The sequence below is a fragment of the Pristiophorus japonicus genome, chromosome 1 (genome assembly GCF_044704955.1).
Source record: "Pristiophorus japonicus isolate sPriJap1 chromosome 1, sPriJap1.hap1, whole genome shotgun sequence".
Taxonomy (NCBI): domain Eukaryota; kingdom Metazoa; phylum Chordata; class Chondrichthyes; family Pristiophoridae; genus Pristiophorus; species Pristiophorus japonicus.
In genome coordinates this window covers 133,395,971-133,408,024 of record NC_091977.1, presented here as the reverse complement: position 1 = coordinate 133,408,024, position 12,054 = coordinate 133,395,971, and the positions used below count along the sequence as shown (strand labels likewise).

General features: G+C 42.1%; 1 protein-coding gene across 1 annotated transcript in view; it reads left to right on the top strand.

Moving 5' to 3' along the window:
• sncaip (synuclein, alpha interacting protein) overlaps positions 1-12,054 on the top strand; it is a 114,465-nt gene that overhangs the window by 30,519 nt on the left and 71,892 nt on the right. The window contains exon 2 of the mRNA XM_070862567.1: positions 5,952-6,826. Coding sequence (XP_070718668.1) covers positions 5,952-6,826 — 875 coding nt within the window. The remainder of the gene's footprint in view (positions 1-5,951; positions 6,827-12,054) is intronic.

The window sequence follows — 12,054 nt, the reverse complement described above, 5'->3', positions numbered from 1 at the left end:
TGGGGGGGATCGGTCATACCGAGGCCGGGGGGCTCAGATGGGCCGGGGGAGGTCGGGCGGCCGGAGGTCAGGCCGAGGCAGGGTTGGGCTGGGGGAGGTCGGGCTGCAACGGTATCAGGCAGCCTGAGGTCGGGGCGAGGTCTGGTCCAGGCCGGGGAAGGTTGGTCAGGCCAAGGAAGGTTGGGCGGCCAGAGGTCAGGCTGCAGCACGGCAAAGCTATGCAAGGTCGAGGTCGGGCGGGGGGGGGGAAGGGGAGTCTGGATTTCGGAACATTTTTCGGTTTCTGGACGCCCCTGCCATGGATCAGTCCGGATGGACGTCGCACATGTACGAAAATCACCAGGAAAGTCACTCGACTGTAATCTGTTACTATGCTCAATATTAGCTGTGCATGGTAGCTTCCCTGACCAGTTGTTGGCTAAGCTGTGGTGTATCATGAGGACAAAATGCAAAATGTTAATTAATGAAGAACTTTAGTTTTCCAGTTACATTTTCCAGAAAGATGATCATAACTCGCTTGTAGAGCTTCTGAGTTGTGGTTCTTGCTCAATGCTGCTGAAAAGTTAGGCGGGACATCTTCCTGCAGATTTCTCAATAATTAACATTATCTATTTGCAACAAAAAATGTAAAATGCCCCACTGCATTTTGGAAGAACATTGTGAAATTATATGAAGATATTTTAGCATCAGATACTTGTGTGACCTTTTCACTTGCTAAAATATAATGCATTTTGTGGTATACATCAATGATGTAGACTTAAATATAGCGGGAATGATTAAGAAGTTTGCAGATGATACTAAAATCGGCTGTGTGGTTGATAATGAAAAAAGCTGCGGACTGCAGGAAGATATCAATGTACTGGTCAGGTGGGCAGAACAGTGGCAAATGGAATTTAATCAAGAGAAGTGTGAGGAAATGCATTTGGGAAGGGCTGACGAGGAAAGGGAATACAATTAAATAGTAGGACACTGAGAAGTGTAGAGGAACAAAGGGACCTTGGAATGCATGTCCACAGATCCCTGAAGGTCGTAGACCAGGTAGATAAGGTGGTTAAGAAGGCATACGGAATGCTTGCCTTTATTAACTGAGGCATAGAATATAAGAGCAGGGAGGTTATGCTTGAACTGTATAAAACACTGGTTTAGGCCACAGCTGGAGTACTGCGTCCAGTTCTGGTTACTGCATTACAGGAAGAACGTGATTGCACTGGAGAGGGTACAGAGGAGATTTACAAGTATGTTGCCGGGAGTGGAGAATCTTAGCTATGAGGACAGATTGGATAGGCTGGGTTTATTTTCCTTGGAATAGAGGAGGCCAAGGGGAGACCTCATTGAGGTGTATAAATTTATGAGGGGCTTAGATATAACGGATAGCAGAGGGGTCAACAACCAGGGGACATACATTTAAAGTAATTGGTAGAAGGTTTAGAGGGGCTTTGAGGGGAAATTTCTTCACGCAGAGAGTTGTGAGGGTCTGGAACTCACTGCCTGAAAGGTTGGTCGAGGCAGAAACCCTCACCGCATTTAAAAAGTACTTGGATGTGCACTTGAAGTGCCATAACCTACAGGGTTACAGACCTAGAGCTGGAAAGTGGGATTAGGCTGGATAGCCTCTCGTTGGCTGGCATGGACACAATGGGCCGAAATGGCCTCCTTCCGTGCTGTAAACTTCTATGATTCTATGCCGTGATTAATAGGCAATAGTTCACCTTAACTTAAAAATAAGTTGTCTGGTTATTTTTATTCATGTACTTTAAAAAAAAAATGTTTTAAAGATTTGTGCAATGACACCACCTTCTGTCCAATGTGAAATGTTCTCGTGGTATTTAGAGACCAGTGTTCTTTTCTCCAATAATTCTATATGCTGACATGCATATATAGTTCATCGGTTAAAATACAAGAATAATCAAAAACCCGATTTTTCATTGGTCTTAGTTGCATGAAAAATTGTTGGAATAATTTTAAAGATCAGTATAATAAATAATAATTATCCACATGTCCAACACGAGACTCCCAAAGCAAGCGCTCTACTCAGAACTCCTACACGGTAAGCAAGCCCCAGGTGGGCAGAGGAAACATTTCAAGGACACCCTCAAAGCCTCCTTGAAGAAGTGCAACCTCCCCACCAACACCTGGGAATCCCTGGCCCAGGGCCACCCTAAGTGGAGGAAGAGCACCTCGAGCTGGAGCACCTCGAGTCTCGTCGCCAATAGCATGCAGAAACCAAACGCAGATGGCGGAAGGAGCGTGAGGAAAACCAGACTACCCACCCACTCTTTCCTTCAACCACTGTCTGTCCCACCTGTGACAGAGACTGTAATTCCCATATTGGACTGGACAGTCATCTGCGAACTCACTTTTAGAGTGGAAGCAAGTCTTCCTCGATTTTGAGGGACTGCCTATGATGATGAAATGATAATTAACATTAAATGGAGTTTGATCTCAAATAAGCTTTTTTTTATGGTGTTAAGCTTTGAAGTGCTTGTCTACAAAACTATTGAGCTACTTTATTTATGTTGAAGGTTTAAATCTAACAGCTGCAAAAACTTGACTGGAGAATAAGCGGTAGAAAGAATTTTGAATTTATGACATTACTCCTGTTCACAATCTGTAATACAAGTAATGGCATGCATCGAGAAGCACTGTTGCTATTCTAAAGTACTGTATATGTCAATTTGATACTTTGGTAACTCCTTCAACTAGTATCACCTTTTATACTGATCTCTAGAAATAAGAATAAGTCTTTTCAATACAGAGTACTGTGCAGAAGCGAAGGTTTAATTTCTTTTGGTGGAGAGCAAAAGGGCCTTTTGTATTTTCAGTTATTGTTTATTCAATTTAAGAACAAAAGAATATGGGAGCAAGGAGATGTATCCAGTTAGAATTTTCATACTGGTCCCATTTCATGACAGTGCTGTTTTACAAAATGACTTGACCACTTTGCCCCTACCATAAAATTGTACTCCAGTCATAAACGTATCACACTTATTAATGATTGCAAAGCAATTTTTTTACGGAACAATTAATTATTCTACCACAGAAGGAATGTTTTAAAGATTTTCTTTGAACATTTGGTATACAATAGGGTAAAGAATGATGCTAGCATAATAGAAAGTCCAAAACATTGACAACTTTTGAAGGTCTAGACCTGCCTTTGCAAGGGATTGTTTTCATAAACTCCGGACAGGATTTGTCTGCATCAAGGTCTTTAATGGTTCCTGTCAGTATAAAACAGCTGGGAAACATCTGGCATCCATTTTTCAATATCACTTGGAAAGAATTTCACATGTAAATAAAACCAACATAAAAGCACAGCCCTGTGAACCCTAGCTCTTATATACTGTAGATCTAAAAAGCACAATGGATTCCTTGTGTTAAGTTACCAGTCTGTTGTTAAGTTTTAACTTTTCTAGGTGTTTGGTAAGCTGCGTTATTTTTCTATTAAAGAAATTATAAGTTATGAGAATATAAGAAAGTATATATTCATTGTCCATAACCTGATTAACAAGTTTTCTTCAATCGGCAAGTGCCTATTAATACATTAATTACAGTATTTAGATTCGGGTTTTAGTTGAAAACTGATAAAAAATTTGAGGCTAAGTTTAAAAAGACAATTCATTCGTTCTTGTATCTGCTGTAAAAATAGATACAATACTGTATTTTTTATGCATTTAAGTAGATAAATGTGCAAGATCCATTCGGACCTAGAATTATGGTTATTGCTCCCTTGTTCATGTGTGAGAAATCTGTGGAAGTATTCTCTCCATCACTAATTTGTTCATGCTACATCCATTAATGTTGACGCAACAATTGTATTTTAATCACAAACTATTTTTCAAAAGCTAAATATATCACTGTAACTTGGATAATTTTAGCATAAGTCCACGAAAATATGTTGTGGTAAACATACTCCACATTCAGAACTAGCGTGGTGTGTTAGTAATTAACCCGACGGCACCATCAACGTTCCCCTGAGATGCGCGACCGTGCAGCCACTGACCAGCTGTTGCCACTGGAAAGGATACCATGTATGTGCAGCCGCTGTCTAGGCATGCAGCAAATTTAAAGGGACCGCACAGAAAAAAAAAGAGAGGGTATATTGTACACCATTACTCTAGTATACTGAATGGATTATTAACAGAGCAATGGTCTGTTAGTGTTTTTTTAAATGCCATTAACCCACATAACAGACTGGGTTGGCCCTTTTCATTTACAGCCCACACAGTGACACCAAAAATCCTTAATAGCAAATCTATGATTTAAAAAAAAATTAAATCCAATATTTTATTTGTTTTTCTCTTTCTATTGTGTGGCTTTACGTTGGTTTCAATTGGAAATAATTTCTGAAGATTGTATTTTTTATACAGTTGCGACACGCAAGTCTAAAGAATAAGATAACATAAGAACATAAGAAATAGGAGCAGGAGTAAGCCATACGGCCCCTCGAGCCTGCGCCGCCATTTAATAAGATCATGGCTGATCTGATCATGGACTCAGCTCCACTTCCCCACCCGCTCCCCATAACCCCTTATCCCCTTATCGGTTAAGAACTTACTACTTCTGTCTTAAATTTATTCAATGTCCTAGCTTCCACTGGTCTCGGAGGTGTGAATTCCATATATTTACAACCCTCTGAGAGAAGAAATTTCTCCTCATCTCTGTTTTAAATGGGCGGCCACTTATTCTAAGATCATGCCCTCTAGTTCTAGTCTCCCCCATCAGTAAAAACATTCTCTCTGCATTCCACCTTATCAAGCCCCCTCATAATCTTATACTTTTCGATAAGATCACCTCTCATTCTTCTGAATTCCAATGAGTAGAGGCCCAACCTACTCAACCTTTCCTCATAAGTCAACCCCCTCATCTCCAGAATCAACCTAGTGAACGTTCTCTGAACTGCCTCCAAAGCAAGTATATCTTTTCATAAATATGGAAACCAAAACTGCACGCAGTATTCCAGGTGTGGCCTCACCAATACCTTATATACCTGTAGCAAGACTTCCCTGCTTTTATACTCCATCTCCTTTGCAATAAAGGCCGAGATGGTTGGGTCATAAATGTAACAAAGTCAACTTTTGATGCAGTTTGCAGTGTTGCTGCTGGTCAAGTTATTTTGTTAGTGGCCACCAGCCTGGATGAGCGAACATGTTTTCTGTGATTTTCCAAGAGTTTAAATATTGCAGATATCTAATGTATAAAATATTTCTGACATGCATTGTATTAAATTGAAACTTTGGTCTATATCGACAGAGGCACGGTGGGCTGAATGATCTCTTTTTTAGTAATGTTAAAGTCAATGGGCTGGAAATTCCCCAACCTTGCGCCTGGTTTTTCATCAAAAAAGCGACGAACCGAGAAATTCGGTGACGTCTTGCACTGGCGGTTTTTAAGTCCCGCTGGGGAGCAGACCGCCGGCGTGCAAGACTCAAAAAAAGTGCTTTTGCCTAAAATTTGGCTCGCACCGCACCCGTAGATAGGACAAAAAAAAACGCCCGTGAAAAACCTGTGTTGCCCTTAGAACAGCAAAAACGGTAAGTTAAAGTTTTTATTAATTCTTTTGCAGCAATTCGCTAGATAAGTGTCTTGTAAATGTTTTGTGAATTTTTTTTTTCTTTTTTCCAATTTAGTTTGAGGTGTTTTCAGCCCTCCATAGGTCGAAATTGCAGCGGTATTGGCCTCGGACTAAAGTTGGTGAGGATCGCAGTTTGCGCCGCGAATCCTCGTGCAATAACAATTTTTACCGCTGGCCGCATTTTATCCTGAATGTTAGACCTCGGAACCATTTTTGGCGGAAAAGTACCGCTGTGACCAAAAATTTAATTTCTAGCCCAGAGACTCGTGTACAGAAAGGGTAGGGGAGGGAGCTTAATGTTCTTTGTGTGGGAATGGATTTATTCGAACAACAGTTTCTGAAATGCTTTGTGTATTAATGATTTTAATCCAATGTTAAGTTCCTAGTTCAAACTGGCCTTCTGGAGGTACAGCATCAGTTGGCAGTGGAATAAAAGCCAAAGGCACCACAGATGTGTACAGTAAATTCAGACCTGTGAAAAGAGTTTCACCTCTCAAGCACCAACCAGAAAACCCTGAAAATGACACAGATACTGAGCAGCATGAACTCAAGGGTGACTACAAAAAGCAAGATGATGCTGAAAATCCAAATCCATGTAATACCTTGTGCCACAACAATGGGCAGCCCTTTAAGATCAAAGACACTGGCACCAGCATTTTGCTTGATGAACTTGAGCACTATGATTTGGATATGGATGAAATTTTGGATGTGCCTTATATCAAATTAAGCCATATTCCTTCCCAGAGATGTAGTCCTTTCACAAAGATTCCCTCAGAGAACCGCTCAGACATGGGCATGAGAGATGATGGCAGCAGGATCTGTTCAACAGTGAAGGCTGCAAATTCGCCAACCAACTTGACTCAGTTTTGCATTCTGTCACCAGTAAATAGTTTGGAGTTGAGGAAAGCAATAACAGTTGTCACAAACAACAACAGGCATGCAACTGGAAGCTTGGATAATTCCCAATCACCAGACAACTGTGATGCAGTGCATGAATCTGAAGCCCAGGGTAAAGAATTGACCAGCAGAACTTCAAGTTTGTTTGTTAATTCACATGGACACAAAGTTGGCAGTACAGTGCCAAACTTTCGAGCAAGGACATTGTCTCTACAAACCTCAACAGGGAGCAAACTAGAAGAAGGAAACAGTAATAAAAATGGGATTAACATGGGAGGACTTGAAGAGAGGAGTGAAGAAGCAAAAAATGTTAAAAGCATTTTAAATATAGTCAGAGAAGGACAGATTTCATTGCTGGTAAGTGTTCGAACTATTGCTGTTGTCTATAAATGTTTTTAAAATGGAGAGTAGTGCAAGAGAAAAATGGTTGGGTTCTTTTTACTTAATACTTTAGAGTGAAACTTTGTTTTGATTTTTCTCTTTTTTTTAACACTGATTTACACCCATTTTATATTTGGCTATATTCTAATGAGATTCCCAGGAAATTTCAGCACTATTGCTGTAGAACAAAACTATATTGCTAAAGGCTATATAGTCTTCAACTTTTAAAAAGCTGAAAAACTGCCAAGCAATTGTATGCAGAAATGCTGCACCATTGTCCACTCACTAACTCTAGTTGCGAAAGAAGCATTTTTATTCATCTGTAAAGCTTTTCTATTGTTACAAATGTTAACTGAAATTTGTGATTGGTGGTGATGCAGATGTTTTAAATTATAAATGAACTTGGCATTTTAGGGAGAGCAGTGAATTTCTTCAGAGTACTGTAATATTTTCAGAAGGCAACACCAGACCATGTGAGAGCATAAGAGCTTTAAGTGTCATTGTGGTTCATTTAGCCACAGTTATTCCCAGATTAATTTAGCAGTTGTGAATCTGATTGAACTCACAATTAGAACACTGGGGCCTCTGTAATGTTCTAATTAGTATTCACAAGGGTTTGTGATGTTGCAACTGAACGCAGTTTGAAGTTTGTATGACAGTGCCATAGTTATTTGACCTTTACCCAAGGTTCTAGTTAGTTCCGGCTATGTGATCAAGCATCATGCTAATCTGGTTCCAAATAAGCTGGTTTTGAATGAATATGCAGTATGAATGTTAACTTGAATGTAGTGTTTTGCTTTGTTTTAGATTAAAATAATTGTACTATAGATTCTGGGACAATCTGTTCTTGCATATTCTGTCATGCATCATTTTATGTTTCATGTCGAAAAATTTTGTTATTTTCCAGGAACTTGTAATTACACACACAATTTCAAAATATGCATTATAAATATTGTTTTGTTTTAAGTTTCAATGAATGATTGGAATGCAACATTCTTGACTTTGGATGAATAGTTCCGATTGCTCCAGTGAGAGAGTTCCATAAATATTCTGTAGTAAAGTTGTCAAGAGTCAATTATACAATGGCCCTGAATTTGTGGTTGGCAGCTTCCAGTAGGAAAATGCCTTCGATCCGCAAATAAAATGCCTACGTACCTAGTGGTCTGAGAGGTATGGAGACTCGTGGTCCTGGGTGCCTCTGGGTTCATGCGGGAAGAGGCCAACGTATCCCAGGGCCGTAGGTGATTCACAAGCGTCCCAGGGATCATGTGGGCCAGCCCAACGACTGATAGAAGGGGATCCTGACTTGCGAGGGAACATCAGCGGCAGGTCGGGGCCATAAAAGGAGTGGCGAGCGGCGGCCATGGGCAGCGTGGCGGCCCCGACCTGCGAGGGAACATCAGCGGTAGGTCGGGGCCATAAAAGGAGCGGTGTGCGATGGCCATGGGCAGCGTGGAAGCATGCCACTTCAGGGTACAGCGCGAGCTAGTGCAGGAGGGAGACGGCTGTGAAGAGTGACATCATCAAGATCCAGGTCAGTGATTGGAGCGTGGGCTGATACAGCAGGAGTGGCTAGATCGGGGTGAAGAAGCAGCAAGAGATTGTGGAGGGACTAGATTGAGGCTCAAGGGAGGCGCGAGTTCGGGGCCAGGGGCCCAGGGGCAGCACGGGCCAGCCAACACTGTGATACGTGTGCGCACTAGGTCCGTGCAGCAGAGCTGGTCTCCAGTTGTCTTGGGTAATCCTTGCCACTGGACCAAGACCTAGCTCTGTCAAGCTCGTGTGGTGGCTGGTGTACAACGGCCACCCCACGTTAAAAAACTTCACTCACCGGCATCTTCCACCCTTCAGGATGTAGTTCGGGTCCTTCATTGAAACACCTGGCGTGGAAGCAAGTCATCCTCGTTTTGAGCGACTGTCTATGATGATGATGATATGGGGATTGTGTGTGCACGGTATCCCCATAAGTATGAATGGGAATGCCCCCAAAAATACATCTACACTTCAAATAAATTTTAAAAAATCACATTTAAAATGAATTAAAATGACATTTAATTAAATATTTAAATCAAAAATTTAATTTTTTGAAAATAAATTTACATGTTTTAAAGGAGCTAAAAATAAACTTACCTTATTTCGTAGGTTTTTAAATGAATAAATTATTGATGAAATGTTATTTTTTGTTTTTAAAACTTACACTGGTAAAAGCAGGCCTTACGCCTGCTTTTACCAGGCATAAGAATTTCACAGTCATTCGCTGGACAGAAGTTGTGCAAATAGCCCAACTCTCCACCCGCAGATGCCCTTTTCCCGCAAATTCTTGACTGATCGCAAGTTCTGGATTTTAGCGCATGCCTAAACCCGGAACTTGCGTGACCCCTACAGGTGCGTGCGCACCTCATCCACATCCATAGAGGCTGCAAGTTACAGCCCATTATTGAAGGTAATGAACAAAGTCCTCTCTCACCCCCAGCCTCTCTTCTATTAATAAAACATATTGCTCAACATGGCCTGGAATTCCCTCCTTGGGCGCAAGCTGAAAGTTAGACCCATTCCAATGCCCATTCGGCCAATGTTAAGTTACGCTCCAATTTCCTGGGAATCTCATTAGAATATAACCGAAGATAAAATGGTCGTAAATCAGTGTAAACAATTGTGGCGTAAGAAACATCATAAAGCCACACCATATATTCTTTAATTGTGAAAATTAAAGTTTCAACTCATTTACTCATCACTCATGCAAATCAGATACAGCATGTTTAAGAAACATAGTATTATGGTCTATATTTATGCCATAAGAATGAATTCAAAGAAATAGAAAATGCAGTGCTGGTCTCAGTGAGAATACATTTTTTAGAAATGCTCAAAATATCAGTAAACCATAAAAATTACTTTATTTCCTGCTGTGCCTGAAAATCTGATCGTAATTTGAAGTGAACCTCAGCGCAATTGCAGGAAACTCGCGTATAAGGCCATGTAACTAGGGGGCAGGGCTATTCCTATGGGAGCAGATGCGTTTGGATGGAGGGATCAATAGACGATCAAGGAGATTTGGGTGTATTGTAGTTGCACGCACAACTCACATGCATAAATCCCGCAATCTTTTAGGCCTCATCTTTGATTAGTGCCCAGATTGCGTGTCGCTCTGGGCGCAAATGCGCAAAATTCCAGACTTTTACTACTTACTGGGTTTTCATTGTGCCAAAGTTCCAGTTATTTTCAAAGGGTGCTAGTTTAGTTGGTATAGAAAAATGTATAGTCTTGTAGATGGTTACATTGTATCCTTAAGTTTTGATGTATGTCAGAAAATTACATTGTCGCATGTGTCACATGCTGTTATGTTAGATTCATTAGTAGCAAACCGAAAATGGAATAACATGTTAAGTCGTTTAGATCAGTGGTTATCAAACTTTTTTGGTTGGAGGAGCTCATTTCAAATCGATTAGTAACCATGCCCCCCCCCTCCCCCACCCACTCTGAAGGATCCTTTTTCAAATCGATTAGTAACCACGGATCCCCAAAAGGCCTTTTTTCAAATTGATTGGTAACTATGGATTCCCCAACTAAATTATAATATATAATACTCATAATATTAAAGTGCTGCATATGAAGAGTGTTTTAATAATGCTTTTCAGAAAACAGGTACTTACTTGCAGATATCGACGAGATGGATGTGCCTGCTTCTCGCCTTTCTGGGTTCTGGGTACTCCACCATTAACCACTTAGTGCTGGACAATTTTTAAAGCTGTTAGCAAGCTGGCCAAGGTGAGCGAGGCCATGAGCACCCATGCACATGCTGGGATGCTGCTGGAAGCATGACTCACCACCATACTGTCCCACTGGCATGTTCTGTAACAGCTGCACTGTGGGATTGTACATGTTTTCTTGAACATGTTCAGGTACGTGTTTGAAGAGGCCCACAGACGCTCTGATCACTGGTCAGGAGAATGGCACAGGTTGCAGCGCCAAGGAGAGGAATCGGTTAGACCGGCAGGGAGTGCTTTTGCAAAGTGAGCGAGAGCTGTGAGCAGACGGGTCCAGCCGTTGAGACTAATTCCCAAGAACTGAATCAGTGTCTGTTTTATAAAGAGGAGCAGGCTTGAAATACCTCTGGTCACAGACCCCTGGAAAGTTTCTACAAACCCCAGTTTGAGAAATACTGGCTTAGATGTCATAAGTAATAATGGAAAATTGTTCAACCTCCATCGCCTCCAGTCCAGATCCAAGGTCGTCCCATCCTCTGTCATTGAATTATAGTATGCAGACGATGCTTGCGTTTTGCGCACACTCGGAGGTTGAACTCCAAACCTTCGTGAAGACCTTCACCGAAGGGTACGAGAGTATGGGACTTACACAAAACATCCGCAAGACAAAGGTCCTCTACCAACCTGCCCCCCCAGTTATCAAGATCCATGACGAGGCCTTGGACAACATGGACCATTTTCCATACCACGGGACTACGGCCAACAAGGGTAGACGTCGATGACTAAGTCCAACACCACCTTCAGTGTACCAGTGCTGCCTTTGGTCGCCTGAGGAAGAGTGTTTGAAGACCAGAACCTCAAAGTTCATGGTCTACAGAGCAGTGGTGAATCTTGCCCTCATATGCTTCACAGACATGGACTATGTACAGCAGGCACCTCAAAACACTGGAGAAGTACCACCAATGCTGCCTCCACAGATCCTGCAAATCTATTGGCAGGATAGGCACACCAACGTCCGTGTTCTTGCTCAGGCCAACATCCCCAGCATCAAAGCATTGACCACGCTCGATCAGCTCCAATGGACGGGCCACATTGTCCGTATGCCTGCTACTAGATTCCCAAAACAAGCGCTCTACTCCGAGCTCCGACACGGCAAGCGAGTCCCAGGTGGGCAGAAGAAATGCTTCAAGGATATGCTCAAAGCCTCCATGATCCCCACCGACACCTGGGAAATCCCTGGCCCAAGACCGCTCAAAGTGGAGGAGAAATATCCAGGTAGGCGCTGAACACCTCGAGTCTCTTCGCTGGGAGCAAGCAGAAGCCAAGTGCCAACAGCGGAAGGAGCACACGACAACATAGAAACATAGAAAATAGGTGCAGGAATAGGCCATTCGACCCTTCGAGCCTGCACCGCCATTCAATAAGATCATGGCTGATCATTCCCTCAGTACCCCTTTCCTGCTTTCTCTCCATACCCCTTGATCCCCTTATCCGTAAGGG